General features: G+C 43.6%; 1 protein-coding gene across 1 annotated transcript in view; it reads left to right on the forward strand.

Annotated features, from left to right (window-relative positions):
• zfhx4 (zinc finger homeobox 4) overlaps positions 1 to 19,082 on the forward strand; it is an 83,617-nt gene that overhangs the window by 19,690 nt on the left and 44,845 nt on the right. Inside the window, 5 exon segments of the mRNA XM_085172018.1 lie at positions 4,427 to 6,552; positions 6,555 to 6,958; positions 7,338 to 7,550; positions 7,890 to 8,184; positions 9,832 to 10,373. Of these exon segments, the coding sequence (XP_085028144.1) occupies positions 4,473 to 6,552; positions 6,555 to 6,958; positions 7,338 to 7,550; positions 7,890 to 8,184; positions 9,832 to 10,373 (3,534 nt within the window). The 5' untranslated portion in view covers positions 4,427 to 4,472.

The following is a 19,082-nucleotide window of genomic DNA, read 5'->3' on the forward strand; positions in this document are numbered from 1 at the left end:
TGGACCGAGGGGCCACATGCCGGGGGAGAGCGACGACCTTCTAGAAGACCTCAAGGAATGGATACCTAGCAATAGTCTCATGCTGTCTCCCGACTTTGTCGGTGGGATTGTCTTAAAGAATAAGAGTGAATTTCAATTCGACAGTCATCGGGCCCCGCTCAGATGTGCCCCCGAACAGCCTGACAAAAAGAGAGAAAAAGCTCCATTTTAGAACTTGGATGGCCACATCACAAAGCACAGGTCTGTCTAATTTCAGTGTTTACAAATGCTGTAAATAGCCACCACAGTATTAACAGCACTGTCTGCCACTGCATTAAAATGTCAGACACTTAGTACTGAAGAATTTGAACCTAGCAGATCCCTGTGTAAACAAAGACGGCAGTGTGGCGACATTACAATTACAGGTTTGTCATTGAACAGGCAGCAGCTCCGGTTAATGCCTGATACTCTGACAGGAGGACAAAAACAGGAGGAGACTGTGACATCACCAGCACCTGAGGGCCTCCGGTCTGAACTGTGGACATGTTGTAACACTTCTTCTAATATCAGCTGATTTATTGCAACTTTTCGTATATGTACACTACATTGATACTCATAATGTCCCCATTGAAACTTCTTTAACTAGAAGCACTAAACTTGAGTTTATTATCACTCAAGTGTGATAGAAATTGTTTGTTTTTGCAGAAGTCCTTTGGTTCATAGTGCCTCTCTGCCTCTCAGGGAGCTACTGAAAGCAGCTGGAAGGGGTAGGGGAGAGAGAGCCGAGGGGAGGGGGAGAAAAACAATAGGCCGAGGAGTCTCTTAGCCCCTTTCACCCATCAGACCTAGCGGTGTCCAAAGCAGGCATTCCTGGGCTATTATTTGCCTCTCACTGGATCTGATCTGCCACTTTAATTACCTTAGCGTACGTGGGTGTATTTGTGTGTGGGTGTGCGTCTGTGTCCGTGTGCATACGTGTGAAAGCAAGGGGACATGCTTAATTAAAAAAACAGAGGAAGGAGCAGCTCAGGCCATCTCTTTTGTTCTTCCGTTAAAAGAAGGGAACTGTTTCTGCACTCTGGAAAAACCTGGGCTTTAACACTGTTTTTTCTCTTTCCCGTGTATCTGCGTATCGCTCTGTCACAGATGCACAAATGAAAGTAGTCTGGTTGGTTAGCAGTGCAGAGGAAGCCAGTGGGGGACAGAAAGAGGAATGTTTCTTAGCTAGTAGTAATATGATATGCCTTTAAAAAAAGAAAAAGAAAGAAAGAATGAAAAAGCAGAAGCGGGCACTGCTGCCGTGAAAGGTGTGAAACCTTGGGAGTGGAGCAAAACAAAAAAGGAGCGAGGACAGAGAGTGATCACGAGTTATTATATAGATCCTCAGGCTGTGAAGGTTTTGGCATTCAAAATGTTACTTTAAGCTTAGAGAGGTACAAGAGGAAAATATTGGATTCCCTTGACAGTTAGACCAGACATCTCATTACTTCTCTGTCCAGCTATGCTAAATTAACACATGCTGAAGGGATCAGGAAGACTTCAAATGCTTACACCAGACTGTCTTGCATCATATTGCCTTTTCACAAGCGCTTGCAGGATAAATTAAAAGCCAAGACTTTAGCATTTCACTAAAGATCAGGCATCCACTGTTTTGAAAGCAGCTCCTCTTTTGAGTCCCCACACGAGGCCAAATTATTGAGAGACACCAATACTCGGGGGTTAGTGCAGTCGCAAACACTGCGTTCACTTTCTTTCCCACCACACTACTATCAAGCAAACAATTTGCGCTTATTTCGCTTTAAGTGCATTAAGCAGCAGTCTTCTTTGTCAGTTTTCTGTAGGTGGCAAAATTAATGGGATCAATTAGAATCACTACTATAAAAAAAATGGACAGTTATGTTATTGTTGGCAGGCAGTACACATGTAAACAGCTGCTAACCTTTTCACCTATGCCAGTGCCAAGTGCTTATCCATAAGACATAATTCCATACTTAAGGAGATGCATAATTCATAAACTGCAGTGTTTTATGTCCGAGCTACAATTCAAAGGGGGTAAGTCACCAACGAAATGACACCACTGACAAGTAGTAAATCCTGCCGTACGTGTCACATTTACTCTCAAACCCGCTACTTCTGAACAGCTTTGCCCTCAATTACGGTTAACACGAGAGTGTATGTGTTTAACTGCAGGAACATGCACAGTGTGCTGTTTTGGCAATATGTGATAATAATGGATGGTAGAAAGCGGGATAAGCTGTCATTTAAGTGGATGTATTAAAGCCATTATTTGTATATAATTGTTTCCGTCCTGCCAGCTCAATTTTGTTTTATTATTCCGTCACGTAAGTAGCTCGGCTATGTCTAAAATTAACACGAAAGTTGGGGGAGAAAATGACTGTGTGAGTGTAAATAGCTTGAGTCCTTGTGGCATGACAGACGTGTGGTCAGTTTTATCTCCTTGCTTGGTTGTAGCTAATTTAGCTGATGATCATCTCCAAGATTGGTGTCTTCAGTGAAAAAACCCCCCATAAAAAACATACATTGTGTTTTTTGCAGGGTTTTTGTAATTAAACATTCGTAAGTATCTCATGTAGGTTTTTCAAGAGAGATAAATTGTTAGCATCTTGTAAGAAACCTTGAAAATATATATTTTTTAAGTTTGCTCTGAAACTTTTAGTGCAAACTCTTGTGCTGGGAGATGATTTTGTCACGCACATGCCACACATCTACCTCCATCCTCTTGCCACATTCACGCTGAACTGATAAGCACTGAAAATTCATTTTCTGCTCCTTGTGAATTTTTTTTCTTCTTTAATCTCACAAATAGAGAGATACAAAGTGAGAGGCAGAGAGAGAAAACATCATTTCTCTCTTTTAATCTATCACTAGTCCCCATGGAATCATCTCTGGGATATGTCAGATTAGACCTGATTATAGCGCGTGCACACACATGCAACCACAACCGCACTCACACACATGTTTGATTTCATTCCTCACGCTTTTACTGTCCCTCCCACTGGCTTTGTTTAGCCCTGGATTGTTGCGGATTAATCCTCTAATTGCTTTGTAGCTTTATTGTTAGGGAGAGGCAGTGTAGGAAAATAGAGGGAGAATTAAACAGCAGGTGGATTGGGTTAAAGGTTAACATGGCTCTTCAAAGCTTTCTTTTAATGCTAGCTCATTTACACGCAAGCATCTGAAAAGACCTGGTACTGTATCAAGTGAAAAGACACTGGCATCCCCAACTAGTTCCCATTTGTTGCATTTAGCTGAGCAACAAAGTAGGTTCCTTTAAGCAGCAGTGGTTTTCTTTTTCTCCCCTTTATGTTTTTTCTCTCAGTTTGTTCTTCTATTTCTCCTCAGGTGATAACAAATTATGCCTGTGATTACAAAATGAAGCGACTGTGGCATGTTATGGGTGTTTGTGGGATTAAGAGGCTTTCTCGGCATTGTGTGGGGGTTTGTTGGAGCCCTCGAATTTGTGCCTTGTTGTGAAACACCAACGGTTTTAGGTAGTGAAGGGTTGGTGGCAGCCACCCAGGATTGATAACATCTCACAGGAATTCCAAACACCATTCCTCTTGGAAGCTTGTTCTGCTTTTTTTCTCTTACTATCGCTGTTTTTTTCTCCGTGTTGCATTAAATGACAAGTGAAGATTATATTTTTAAAATTCTTGATTTTTCTTACAGTGCTATACAGTGCTCCACCATTCCTCATGGCACAGACACACTCTTGGTTCTACTGTCCAAACAAAGCCTACCACATAATTTCAGGGCATTACTAGCTTAATAGTTGCTGCCCAATTAGAAACTCCGGATTTGTAAGAGTATGCCAAGACTTATTTTCCAATGACTAAGAACCTCTATAATTCACATTATTTCTCATAATGCAACACGCTAACTTGATGGGTCATTACCTCTGTTTGTTAGTTGTTGTGCTACATATGTGGTTTTAAGAAAGTAAAAGAGGAAGAACGAATCCAAGGCCAGTTCATGGCAATATGAAGAAATAATCTTTAAACACAGAAGAGTCCACTAATCAGATGATCAGGTTATTTCTTTAAACTTTCCAGCTGCCAACTGCTGTGCAGCTGCTTTGTTCATAAATCCATTTAATATTGGATTTCTGGAGTGCCATTTGAACAGTATAGTATATATGGTTTGTACTAAACTGCCATATAGGAGGTGTTTTCATCAGTGGGACTTAAAGTTGTTCTTGGTTATTTTGTTGTAGAAAACTCAAAAGCTCTGAATTTTGTTAAAATGGGTTAATTTAAAAACTTTTAGAGAAATCCATCACATATTTAGTACTTGGTTTAAGTCATGTCTTAAATTGACTTATATAGGAGTTACCAGTGGTTCGCAAATTGCCTTTTAAGTCTACTGTTGAATAGTATTTGGTAAATCTCTGATGTTCTTTCTTGATTTCTGTCGTTCTCCAACTCAGGTCCCTGTTGGGCTGGATGAGATGAGATCCCTATGTAGTGGTCGTCATGGCAACTTGTGACTCTCCCCCTATGGTGTCGTCACGGCAGCAGGAACATGGTGGCCAGAGGCTGGATGCGGCTGCTGAGGACAACTCCGTCATCGCCATGGAGACCAGTGTCGCCAACAGCACCAATGCCAACAACAACCAATCGTCACCTGCTGCCATTGGAGAGCCAGAGAATGGCCTTGGAGAATCCGTTGTGAGTCCGCTGAGGTCCACTACTACCCCCACCACTGTCAGTGCAACCACCGACCCTGTAACTGAGCAGAGTCGAAGAGAAAGCTTTACTACCGGTAACAAAGGGAGTGTTACCGGAACTTTACCAGGAGGAGGAGGAGCAGCTTTGGGTTCGGACTGTTCTGCCCCTGCCACATCCCCCGTGGCACCGGCAAAGGAGATCCCCTGCAACGAATGTTCTAATTCCTTCTCCAGTTTACAAAAATACATGGAGCACCACTGCCCCAACGCCCGCCTGCCTACCACTGGAGGTCACGAGGAGGGTGAGGAGGTTGAAGGGATGATAGGGGACGAGAGCGAGGATGAAGGAGACCGTGAGGTGGGTGCTGCAGAAGTGGGGGAAATGAACAGCGAGATTGAGATGGAAGAAGATAGTGATGTGGAGAACCTGTGCGGCGAGATCATCTACCAGCCCGATGGCTCTGCCTTCATCCTGGAGGACTCCAAAGAGCAGCGTGGCAACCAGGGGGAGCTCTCTGGGGCTCTCCAATTCAGGGGCCTGCTGTCCCCCCAGACCTTCCCGAATACCCAGGTCAGCAGTGGTCAAAGTGGCCTGAGCCCAGGGGGGGAACGGTTGGAGCAGCCCGCTGCACCCATGTCCTTCTACCCCCAGATCATAAACACCTTCCACATTGCCTCACCCTTTGGGAGTAAATCCCTAGCGGCTGACCACCCCTCCTTCCCAAATACCTCAGCTGGAGGGCTGGCAGGCGCTGGTCCTGTGTTGCACAGTTTCCGTGTCTATGACCTCCGCCATAAGACCGACAAAGACTATCTAAAGGCGGATGGTGCAGCCAAAAACTCCTGTGTGTCCAAAGATGTCCCCAACAATGTGGACTTGTCCAAGTTTGAGGGCTGTGTGGCGGATGGGCGGCGGAAGCCTGTACTGATGTGTTTCCTGTGCAAGTTGTCTTTTGGCTACAGCCGTTCCTTCGTGACACATGCTGTCCATGACCACCGCATGACCCTGAATGAGCAGGAGCAGAAGCTGCTGAGCAACAAGCACATCTCTGCCATCATTCAGGGCATCGGCAAGGACAAAGAACCTCTTATAAGCTTTCTGGAACCAAAAAAAACCCCAAACTCTGTGCTACCCCACTTTCCCTCACCTGCCAACTTCCTAGGGCCAGACACGGGGCTCCGCGGCTTGTGGAATGCTTTCCACAGTAGTGGGGAGAATGCAGATTCCCTTCAGGCAGGTTTTGCCTTCCTAAAGGGCAGTGCCAGCAGCTCCTCTACTGACCAAACCCCCAGATCCCAAAGCATGCCAAAGGCTGAGACCAACCCAAACCTCGGGGGAGGGGCTGGTGCCCACAGAACCCCCAGCGGGAGTTCTGCTGCTGCTACCACTGGTGGCAGCCTGGAAGGGCGGAACTCTGATCGTGACCGCAAAGGCCACATTAGGGACACTTGCACTTTGCAACCCAATGGGCCAGATCTGAGCCAGTACCCGCCCATTAAGCGGGAGCCCGGTACGGTGGGAGGAGAAAGTCCAGAGCAGGATGAGGATGCTTATTCCAGTGGTGGTGGAGCGGATATGGAGGCAGAAGAGGAGGAGGAACAGGTCATGACGATGACAGGCCAGCGGGCCGACAGCACCAGTAGCAAAGATTTCCCTCTCTTAAACCAAAGTATTTCCCCCCTTTCCAACAGTGTGCTAAAGTTGAATAGTGACAGTAAAGGCCCTGCATCCACTTCCCTTTCCTCCTTACCTGTTAGTGAGAAGCTGGAGATGGAGAAGAGTCGTTTGTCCACTGCCCTGGCAGCTGCCAGAGAGCGGGAGAGCAGCAGTGACTCAACCAATGAAGGCCTGGCAGGACGGGATGGCTTATCACCATCCTCAAACCCCTTGACACGATGACGTTGCGCAGAGATGATGAGAGTCCTGGACCTCTGCATCAACACACCGGAAACCCAAGTACACCTGGAACTCCAGGGACTCCTGGAACCCCAGGCCCTGGTGAAGGGTCACCAGGTAGCGGAGTAGAGTGCCCCAAGTGTGACACGGTCTTGGGATCCTCACGATCTCTGGGAGGGCATATGACGATGATGCATTCAAGGAACTCCTGCAAGACGCTGAAGTGTCCCAAGTGTAACTGGCACTACAAGTACCAGCAGACACTGGACGCTCACATGAAGGAGAAACATCCAGAGTCAGGTGGATCGTGTGTGTACTGCCGCACAGGACAGGCTCACCCTCGTTTAGCCAGAGGAGAAAGCTATACCTGTGGATACAAGCCTTTCCGTTGTGAGGTCTGTCCATCTTATGTTTCATGTCTGTGGAGTTCCATTTCCCTCTATTTTTTTTAATTTTGTGAAATTGTCAAATAAGGAGCATTTCGCTTATGGTTTGTTTTTGTTTTTTGCGTGGATTATATATAAGTTATATTTTATTTTCGATTTACCCAAAATTCCAAAAAGTTTGTATTTCAGCATTAAAAAGGGAAAAGAGGCAGTTGGGTGTTATTTTCTCTTTTCTTCAACATACATTGTAGCTTTAAGGATACATTTTGAATTATAGTGCTGAACAACAAATCAAAAAACAACTATTATTTGTCATGGATGTATTTAATGTTTATCATACATCATTACTATTATTAATATTAATTCCCAGTGTTTGTTTCTCTTATAGGTATGCAACTACTCAACCACCACCAAAGGCAACCTAAGCATCCACATGCAGTCAGACAAGCATCTGAACAACGTGCAAACACTCCAGAATGGTGGAAGTGAAGCACAGTACAACCACAACCATGCCAACCCTGTGCCCAGTGCAAGCCTTGGTGGAGGTTGTGGGGCACCCTCACCATCCAAGCCCAAACAGAAGCCCACTTGGCGCTGTGAGGTAATGAAACAAACAGAGCATCATTGTAGCGCCGTGGCAGCAACATACCAACTTCCTTGTTGCACTGTCCACACAATGAGGCGGTTATTTCCCTATGCGTCACTGTGTCTATTATTTTTCTTGGCCACATCATCTGACCTTCAAATTTAAAATGGAATTTCTTATACATTCTAGTCTTCATCGCCATAACCATGGTAATAAAATGCTTTCATGTCCTGTTTTGTTGTTAGCTGTTGTTTTCATGTAATTCTAAGTGGGGAAAAAGTGCTTTGCTGAAACAATCACGCTGGCAGTTAGACTTCCTAATACACTTATATTGTTCCACTTTTCTTCTAACAGGTTTGCGACTACGAGACCAACGTGGCACGAAACTTGCGAATCCACATGACCAGCGAGAAGCACATGCACAACATGATGCTGCTGCAGCAGAACATGAAGCAGATTCAACACAGCCTCCATCTGGGCCTGGCTCCAGCTGAGGCAGAGCTTTACCAGTACTACCTGGCTCAAAACATGGGCCTTGCGGGTGTAAAACTGGAGAACCCAGCCAGCAGCAGTGGCCCAGACGCTCAGATGATGATCAACCCCTTTCAGCTAGATCCTGCAACCGCTGCCGCTCTCGGATCTGGTCTAGGTGAGTGGTACTAAATTTGAAACAAAGCAAAAACAAAAAAAAAAGAGATGGAAAATGGCAGGGAAAAGGATATTTCTGCTTATGATGTGAGAAAGTTCCTGTTTTGAATTTTTGGCCTCAAGCTTATTCTTTCAGTTTACTTCTGCTCATTTATCACTGGGCCAGTCATTCTGTTTTATCTCATATATCTGATGCTATCTAGGTATTTTTTTTTTATCTCTCTGCATTTTCTTCTTTCTGTTGATTTTTTTATTTATCTTTTTTACGCCTTCTCACCTTCCTTTTTTCTGCTCCCATCTTTAGCCTTGGCCCCATTCCCTTGCCCCCCTTTTCTTTCTCTTTGGCTCTTATCTCTGCTCTCATATTGTCCCTCTGTCATTGTCTCCTTTCTTTGACCGCTCTCACTGATTAAAAAATGATTATGAGATGCCACATGAGAATTATTCTTAATCTTTCATTTGTAATTTTCTTAAGTCAGCTTAATCCCCCACCATACACACCCCACCCCACCTTTGCTCACCCTGGAGAGAACACACACATTAGCACACATGTACACAGACACACACTCGCACACAGTAGGAAGCGGATTCCCGTAGGAGTGAGAGAGATTTAACAATGACCCCGCAGTGTTGCACACCCACTCCCTCCTCTAGTGTGGAGGTCACAGCCCAGCTAGCAGATGTACTCTCAGTGAATTACAGTGATAACAGACAGCTCCCTATAGTGAGCACAGCTGTCCATTGCATACATAGATAGATTTTTAATATATATGTGTCTGTGTGTATAGATAGATACCCAGATAGACACTTATATGCACCTTCTAAATGACAAATAGTGAGATACTTTCACATTATCTCGCGTCCGTATGCTTTTTTAATCCAGTGCACACCCACACATATCACACACATTTGGCCATCCGAATGAATTATGTAGAAAAGATTGAAATGATGTGTAATTGTTAATACCTCTATACACTTAAAAACACAGTATGAGCTTTGGTAACATACATAAAGGGACAATGAAGGGATCAAACGAAAGTGTTAATTACATTTGTATGAATGGCCTTTTTAGGAAAAAAAACTGTGTAAAGCATTGATCAGCTTTTCAAAAATCTGTGCGTATGTGAGAAAAGACTGGAGCCCTGCAGCCGTTGTCCCACCACAGCTGAGACCAGTAATTAAAGCTACCTGATGAGCGAGTTAGCAAGTTGAAAAGGATGATTGTAATTGATCCTGATTCAATCCTATTAAGGTTTTTTATAGACAAGACTTTGTAAGGAGCCCTAGTCCTCTGCAAGGCTTTATTTTATCAAATCCTTTTGTGTGAAAGAGGCCTGCGAAGACTCACTTTGCTTTTCACACTTAATTTCATTTAATAAAAAAAAATCTTTTCCCCTTTTTTTGTACCTCTATCCTTTATCGCTCCACATGCATTCCAGGCTTTCATTTTTACTATAGCGTTGGCTTTTTGTCACATTACTTTGTTTTTAACATTCCTCTTGCTGTGCTTGCTGCCTGCCTCCTGTCTGACATGTTATCGTTGTGTGCTTTCAAGTATTTAATCCTTTTTTGAGGTTTTACCTTTTACACTTCCATCTCAAGTCCTCTCCAACAGTCTAACCTAGATTTTCTCTAATTTTATCCTTAGTGAATAATGACCTATCAGCAGAGTTGCGTCTTACAAGCGGTCAGCTGATGGCAGACGACCTGTCCCTGGTTTCCTCAGCTGGAATCGGGGGCATGTCCTCATCAGATCCCTCTCTGTCCTCCTTGTCGCCACCTATCAACGACCCCTCGCTGCGCCTCTACCAGTGCGCAGTATGCAACTGCTACTCCACAGACAGCCTGGAGGCTCTCAACGCCCACGTCAATGCCGAGCGCTCTTTGGCCGAAGAGGAGTGGCGCTGCGTGGTCGGCGATGTCTACCAGTGCAAGCTCTGCAGCTACAACACTCAGCTTAAGGCCAACTTTCAGCTGCACTGCAAGACAGACAAGCACATGCAGAAGCACCAGCTGGTGGCTCACATCAAGGAGGGTGGCAAGGCCAACCAGTGGAGATTAAAATGTGTGGCAATTGGCAACCCTGTGCACCTCAAGTGCAATGCCTGTGACTACTACAGCAATAGCGTGGATAAACTGAGGCTACATGCCACCAACCAGAGGCATGAATCTGCCATCCGCCTCTATAAGGTAAAAACACTATTTACCCACGCCGTGTCTTGCAAAAACCAGTTCGCTAATCTCAGCTCTTTGGCCCTGCTAAGAAAAAAGCAAACAAGCAGTAGAACGACACTGCCTACGAGTGAGGCTGAAAGTGAATTTCTGAAGATAATTTATAAAGAAACAAAAAAAACATATGGTTCTGTGTTTTTGCAGGACACCGATGTTACATCTCATGACATGCAGCCTAATACAGACGATAGAATTCTTGTTAATGCAAATCTAGCAAGGACACACGATTCAGAGAGCACATACTTTATTTTTTGTTTATTTATTGTTTTTGGTTCAAAACAAATGACCCCACTCTCCTAAGCGTAGTGTGACACACATATAAAGTTCCCGTGAGAGTGGAATGACAAGGATGGAAAAGGTCAGTGCAAGAGTACCGAGGAAGATCCCATCTGATATGGGTATATTTCCTGTTTGTTATCAGCTGGCACTGTAGTTCCTTTTAATCATTCACAAGTGAAGTACCAGCAGAGAAATATTTTTTCCCCCTTCATTGTCAGGGCCTAATGACAGTGCCAACAATAGCAGCCTTATTCATGTTACTCTTGATATTTGACTTTATGTGAAGCTCAATCAGATGCAGGAGAAACGTGACATTTTATGCAGTAATTATTTCGAGCCTGTTTTATATTTTGAAATATTATAAAATGATAGATTACCTATGAAATGTTAAATCTGACTTTAATTTATATAACTACAATAATTTTATGATTATTTATAAAAGAAACACACCCTGTTGGTTACATCATCTTGCACCAGAACTGTAGCTTGTTTTGTTTATTATACCTTTAATTATTCCGTTTTAATTTACCACAGCATTACCACACTAGTTTCCTGTCAGAGCTGTATTAATTGAGCTACTTAACTAATTAAAGTCTTCGCACTCAGAGCAATAAATAATAAATAGTTAATCTAAGGAAATTCCAATATTCCCAATATTTGGCATCTTTCTGCCACTTTATATATTTAAGTTGATTTAATTTGTTAGACTTCTCCTTCGTTTTAATAGGATGCTATTACATTTCCAAGGCCTTGACCTACAGGCCTGGATCAAGTGCATTACATTAATGAGGATTTCTTTATTACTGTATTCAACATTTGGCAGTGGGAGGTGTTTGAGCGTGTTGTTTCTTAAACGTGGAGGCAACAGGGGTAAGAACATGTAGAAAATAAGATCCTATTGACAGAAATATAATTTTATTTTTACAGGGATAAACCCACATTTGTAGAATAAAAATAAGTACAATAATAAAAAGGACAGTTCTGTCCTCTTATTTTCAAACTAGAGCTGTTTTTTTTTTTTTTGTATTTTTAAGCAACAATAAAAATCCAACTGCATTTTGCCAACAATGAAAACACGAAACTCAGAAAAGATGTAATGTGCGATAAAGTTTTTATGATTTGAATCTGCAAAACTGTGTTTATGAAGCAGCCTCACTTTACAGACTTCAGTCATCATCATTTATTGTGCATGTATTGTGTGTGTGTGTGTGTGTGTGCGCCCTGTGTCGCATAGTAATCTTAAAGGAATTACCTTTATTTGAAAATCTGCAACTGATTCTTACTTACACTTTCCTGCCTAAACTGGATTAATCACATTGGCATTCTTGGGGTTATTTAAAACAGTCTCGACTTCAACAGGATGTACACATTGTCACAGGATTGTCCAGCAGCCTGGAAAAAAAGGGGGCTGGACTTGGCGTGGGATGAGTTGGAGATGTCTCTACTCAAGGAACATTTTTAAATTATGAGCAAATGCTGCTTGCACATTGGCCCACATTAGCCAAGGTCCTAACCTATAAGATCAGCTTGATTAAATGACTCAAATCAAGTTTCTTTACTGTCATAGGAAAACTTTACCCTGTGTGTGTGCTTTTGCGAACATGTGTTTGAAAGTGCTGAGCAACTTTTGTCTGCTCTTTCAGTTGATTTAAAATGAGGCAACAACCAGTTAGGTTACCAAGGCTACACTAAACACTGGCAGCCATTTAATCAAGCAAAAAGCTATTTATAACAGTTGTGATTAAATGTACAAAACCAGAGAAACAGAATAAGCTGCACAGAAACGGAACCAAGGGGTGCGCCTGAACATATTCCTGCTTTTGTTCATATTTTTGCTTTCCAAGAAACATTACGTTATGCAGCGGAGCATCTTTTTAGGCACGCAGAAGCACAAGATCAGCCAAGGCAAGAGAGGGTCGTCCAGTGCCCCCTCAGTGCACCCATGTACCCCTGCATCCCATCTAGCCACCCACCTACCCCCAAAGGGCCTCAACAAATCTGTTCCACAGATGACGCTTTTAATGCCTTTGGCAGAAATTCCTCTGTTTTACCCTTGGACATGTGGTGGTAAAGCCAAGCGTGAGGGAGAGAGAAAGTACAGACAGAGCAGAGAGCGGTGCAGAGGAAAAAAAAAAAATCATTTTTTTCTTTATTTGACCAGAAAAACACCTCTCCTTTTATGTATTGGCAGAGGTGAAAAGCACATGGGGATAGAGGTAGCTTGGCCGGGCGCATAAAAGATCCGAGTGTTGACGACTTTACCATCTGGATTTTTTTGGAAACACAGAATATCTTTATGGCATGGGAAACCATTTGAACATACAAACAAAAAGCATATTCAGGAGATTTTATGGCTGCTTTGTCGCAGCAATGGAGTACTTCTGAGGAGAACTGAGAGTTTGAAAGGGTTTTTTTTTTTCCAGACTTTCAAACAGCAAGAGGGAAATTACATTAGCAGCACATGGACATCAAGTCATCTGGTGTCCAGGGCACAGCAGGTGGTGCAGGAAGTTACAGGCCTTACATGGAATAACTGAGGAGTACACCTCATCCCCTTTAGAGGGGAAATATAGGGAAAGTGATCAGGGCTGGTTGGTACCACTCAGGTGGTTTTTTTCTACACAGTATCGCCTAATATAGAATTTAGCTGATGTGAACTTCGCAGGTATTATCACAGCTGTCCAGTGCAAACCTTTATCCCCCTACAAATAATGTAAACAACAAAATAGAAGATGTTTTAAAATAGCATTTGTATGCTGGCAGCCTGTGAGGTAAGTTCTGCACTAAATGGTGTTGTAGCATAGCGTGTCCATTGCTGGAAGCACTTGTGTTTGGCTTACCACTGAATATGATGATATATGGCTGATTTTTAATAACAAACACTGGGCTTAATAAACATGGAGACGGGGGTAAATCTGTCAGTGCCATTCACAAGTGCTGCCTGGCTAAGTAGGGGGTTTAGTTTGTAGTCCGTGTGTGTGTGTGTGTGTGTGTGTGTGTGTGTGTGTGCGTGTTGCCTTTGAGGTTGAGATCTGGGCTTGCCCCTGGGTCATTAGGAGTTGAGAATGTTCATGGTCAATGTGGCATGGTCAAGGACCACACACACACACATATACACACACACACACACACACACTTTGTGTGTCTTGCAGGCCATGGCACCTGTTTCTCAGATGGTTGTCTGAGTAAATCTTAACTGTCCTCAACCGCTGTCAGTCTATCCAACTTTCCGTCATAATTCAAGCGGAAATGGACCTCCGGGGTCCACTGCACTTTTCCATATCTCTGTTTTCCTTTTCATTATTTTCCCCCTTCCTTTACTTCCCTCGTCATCTCCTTTGAACTCAGAAATTCGAGGTCATAAAACGTTTTTTTGTTTTGTTTTTTCTTTTACTTTTTTTGATGGCGATCGGAAGAGAAAGGATATTCAGATTTAGTAGTCAGTTGTTAGTGTGACAAATAGAGGAAAAGAAAAATAATAGAAAGCATCTTTTTTTAAACATCTGTCTCTCCTTCTCGCTCAAACACTCGTTCACAAACTCTGTCTTACCAGCCCTTTTTTTGTTTTGTCTCTGACTCTTTTTTTTCTCTCTTTTTCTATCTCTCCCCCGGGGAGCAGCAGATAGGCCATCTCATTACCCATGATCCTCTTGGCAACACCATGGCTGGGAATCAGGGGGTGGGGGGAATTAAACAAGGGCTGTAATGGGAGGAGGGTGAGTAGGGAGTAAGAAGATGAGGAAAGGAGACTGTGGTTTGTAGATGCATCCAAACGCCTCCCTTTTCTCATTTTCATCATCTTCTTTGTATCTCTCCCTCCCTCTCTCTGCCCCCTTTTTTTCTTTCTCTCTCTCTTGCTTTTTCTATCAACTGAGGGACCTTTTTTCAGTCTTTATCTCCCCCCCCCCCCCCCCCTCACATTTAATTTTCTTCCATCTCTCTCTGATGGGGGTAGCTGCGCTTGCGTGATATTGTGATCTGTGATATTAAGTCTACCACTGTGCCTTGGCTATTAGCAAGGGTCAACCCTGCCCACTCTCATTTGAAAATCAAATGGCCCTATATATATGCAGCCCAAATTATTGGACTGTCATTTGGACTTGTGTGATGGGGAAATGGACAGGAGATTGACTCCCATAGATTTGCATAAAAAGTCATTGTGCTGGTACCCGGAATAGAAAAGAGACTGGATCTATTTCAAATGCATGGCACCGTTTATGACACGCACACACACACGCACACTCTTAAATTCATATGTCCATAAAGAGGTATAGCGTTACATACATTCATAGAGACGCACTCATTCACAATTGTAGTCATCAAGTTACCATTCCCACTTGAGCCCGTGTACGCTTGTTCCAGACGCTCTTGATCACAGCGTCCTTGTCTCAGACTCGCAGACAGACTTAAAGAGTTGCTGTTCTCTTCAAAAAGGAATGTTCTCAGCCACTTCACACTAGATGCTACTTGACTGCTAGATATAGATTTTCATATTCTGTCATGGAGACAGATGATGCCAACGAGAGTTCAGCACCTGAGCAGATAAATTAATTCACCTCTGTGTGGGTTTTTTTTTGTTTTGTTTTGTTGTTGTTTTTTGCCAGAAAGGTTGTCCGTCCCTCTTTCTTTTTCTTTTTTTTTCTGATGCCAGTTAGTAGACTATTCAAATCATCTCCTCTTTCACCTGCATGGAGATTACAATAGAAATCTTTCAGAGGTCCGGGGGTGGTGAAGTGGGTGGGGGAGGGAGGATGGAGGGTAGCGGCTAATTAAAGCATAAAAGCAGGTGTGTGTGCACGGGTGTGTTTGTGTGTGTGAACTCTGTAGCTGTAGCTTTCTGTTTGATGGAGAGGTTTGAATGGACAGGCTTCCCACCCTCCCCCCTTCTGCCAAATAATCCTCATAGATATTAATAAGAGTTTCGCCCCTTCTCCCTCCAACGCCTTTACCAGATGGTCGGCAGAACACGAGTGTTTATACACACATCTGTGGGTGTGGGTGCGTAATGTCCAGCTTTAGTCCAGTTCTTGACTGACACTCATATGTAATGTTTAATTTCCCCTCTTAAATGACCTCAATTCTTGACTTTTTGATGAGTTTGTTGACCAGGTGTATGTTCATGTGCGTGTGTTTCTTTTTTCTGTGTGTGACACAGAAAAACAGACTGAGCTGGTTTTCTCATATTAATAGCTAGATGTGATCCCTTTCATAATCATTCGCACCCCTCTGAGGTGTAGGGTCAATTTGGGCCGCGCCATGTGCAGGGGACTGTGAAGCAGATCGAGGCTGACCAGGTTATGGGAACGATAGCAGAAGGGGGGGTGGGAGGGGATTGTGAAGTGTGCAGAAGGAGTGGGGGGGGGGGGGGGGGGGGTCAGTTGTCTTCAGACCACCAGAAGGAAGGGAGCATTGCTGGGATGTGGGAACAAAGGAGTTACCAGAAGTTTCTTTTCCTTTTTGTCTTTTTCCCCTCGTCTTAACATTCCCACCCTCACTATATCCCAACAGACGCTCAGATACACACTTCCCTCCTCCCGTTTTCCATCCACATGCCCCCTACTCACACACTTGTCTTCCTCTAACCTTTTTTTTTTTTTTTAATATCCCAAACTCCGCCCTATTCCTCGCCTTTCTCTTGGGTCTTGATCATCCTGTTAGGACAAAGACACAAGATTGTTTAGGGGGAAAAAAAGAAAGAAGAAGAAGAAGAAAACAGCTGAAAACAAAGTAATAATCAAAGAAGGCGCATGAGCTCAAACATGATCTCTCGGGGGCGTGTTGTCTCCACTTTTGATGCATTGATTTGATCAGAGCAGCCTCAGACAGATCACATGGCAGAGAGATCAGATAAATACTTTTTGTGTAAGTTCATTAGCTTTACTTTTGAAATCACCTGACATTAAAAATGTGCACTTAATTTGCAAGAAAGCTGACAGGAAAAATCGTAGCCTCTTTTTTTTTTTTTTGTAGCTCCGTTCTTGAAATAGTCTGAAACGTTACATCAGCTTAAAAATGGTATTTAGGCAGCCGTGCTTCTTCCCTCTCATGAAGCTATCAGGATATTGATATGGACAAAGTTGAACTGAAATACTCCTCAACGCCCTTCCAAATCAATAATCGATCGATTGGAGGTAATTGTGCTACTCCCTTGGAACGGTCCCAAGTCACCCTCTCTCCCTCTCTCTTTTGCCGTCTCTCTCCTTCTCACACTCTTTGTGTCATTATCAGCATGTGGACCCGTATTCGGTATTTCAGCATTCCAGCTGTAATTAATTTTAACCATTAGGTGCTCAGTGAATAGATAAGTAGTGGGAGATATTCGATTATACGGTGAAAGAGGGAGACGGGGATGAAAAGAGGGAGCGAAAGAAGGAGGGAGAAGGATTTAGGGATGTTGCCGGAGAGCCGCAGAAAGGGGAGCTGACCTGTCCTGCTGTCTATCCGTCTCTACCACTGGCCTTCCATCTTTGCGGCAGCACAATACCGCTGACCTCCTGTGAGTTCAAGCAGCTTAGTTTCTGCGAGGTAATCCCTAATGCTTTGAAATAGACCTGATAGAAAGCCCACTTACTTGTTCAGGATTAATGTGGTTTGTGTGTGTGTGTGTGTGTATTGGGGGTGCGTGGGGTGTGGAGGTGGGAGGGTAGTTTCCAGCACATTTAGTTAAATTAACCGATTCGAATCATGATATTCACTTCTGACTGCGAGCAGCGCCTGTAAAAGCATGTCACACTTTATCGACAGACAGGTGGGAGACTTGCATCCTTGTGCCTCACCTGTCACGCATTATTACGCCGCTCTTCTCTGTTGTTTGTGTTTGGATTCGCTGTGCTGGTTGCCAGAGCGCTGTTATTTCCTTTCAGTAGCTGCCCATCGTTTACAGAAGCCATTTTGTATCGTGAGTGCAGCAGAGGACGGTATCGTTTTTCAATTGTTTTCTGAAGATACAAGTCCGACTTTTTTGTTTCTTCCCTTTTCCGCTGCCCTTTTCTCCTCTTTTCCTCATTCTGGCAGGAGTTTAGGATAGGACTAGGGGCAGGAGCAGAGGGAGGGGGGACAAAGGCAAACATTTGAGTAATCTTCAAAGAGCCCATTGGTATGTTGAGTGGACGCTGGTATGCGGACTGCGGCTGAGGCTTTTTCAGGGGAAAACAATATCCTTCCTTTAGATGGCTGGGGCCTGGGCAAACACTACTAGCTAGGCAACTCTGCCCAGTGCTGCCACCGCTATCAGCTTACCCTCCCGCCGCCCTTTGTCTCTTGCAAAAATTGGTAGTCTTCTTCATTGCTGGAACAGAAGCAAAAGAAGAACCTAGCTTGGCAAATGCAGGGCTCAATGACTGAGTTTGTGTGACATATCTCCAAATTGTTTAACTGGGAGAGTTTTGATGTCGACTGCTAAAGAAATGGTCGCACTCTGTATAAAAATAGTAGCGGCGGATTAAGTGAGCCACGTTGTAGGTCACCTGCAAGGCACCTGATTTCCTGTGGCAATATGCAAAACAAGTCTGCTGAAGAGGTACATTCATTGTGCTGTTCCTGGCAGACAGACCAGCCTAACACACACACACCTGGACGCAGCCTTTCTGCACAACAAGCCACATTTTCATACCGTTTCCAAGGAATAAGACCTGACACTGTTTTGTTTTGTTTTTTTAAATCCGAATGTGTAATATAAGCATACAAAGGACAATTGTATGCTTCTTTGTTATGAAGTTGATTATTCATTATATATACCACTATGTAGAATCTATAGTTGTAGATGGGCACAGTGATATGTCTATCAAAAAAGCATTAAAAAGCCGATCTATTTGATAAATACGACCATTAGAAGAAAGAAGCAGGCAGTCTGCCATTTTGTGACAGTTTCAAAATGAACTCCCTTTTGTCCAGTAATCACTAGCCATTTTCTCACGAGGATCCACCCCAGGGATAATTTCTCCCATTTCTCTGTCATTAGCAGGGCCTGGTATTAGGCTTGTGTTTTGTTCCCTGTACCTTTTGTTTTGTGCTAAGTGAAACCATGCGACAGGATAGGGGCTAACTGGAAAACAATACTCCCCTTCACAGGCTCAGGAATGTGTAATTAGTGATTTGAAACCCAGCTAACGCTCGTCTAGATTCTTCCCTATCATTCTCTCTCTCGCTCTCTTTCCATCTCTTGTTCTTTTGTTCTCCTTGTCACAGATTTTCTTCACCCCGTGTATCATCAAATCTTTCGCTTAGTGTTGTTCACTGTATGCTTCTGTCATTCCTTTTGTCACACTTTCTCTTGGAGACATTTTTTGTAGCAAGTCCCCACTACCAGCAGAGCAAAGTCAAAACAAACTTGGCAAAAAGTCACTGATCCTTTAGCACCAAAATTATTTTAACCTTGTCTTCCTTTTC

The sequence above is a fragment of the Neolamprologus multifasciatus genome, chromosome 9, assembly GCF_963576455.1.
Source record: "Neolamprologus multifasciatus chromosome 9, fNeoMul1.2, whole genome shotgun sequence".
In the NCBI taxonomy this organism is placed as follows: domain Eukaryota; kingdom Metazoa; phylum Chordata; class Actinopteri; order Cichliformes; family Cichlidae; genus Neolamprologus; species Neolamprologus multifasciatus.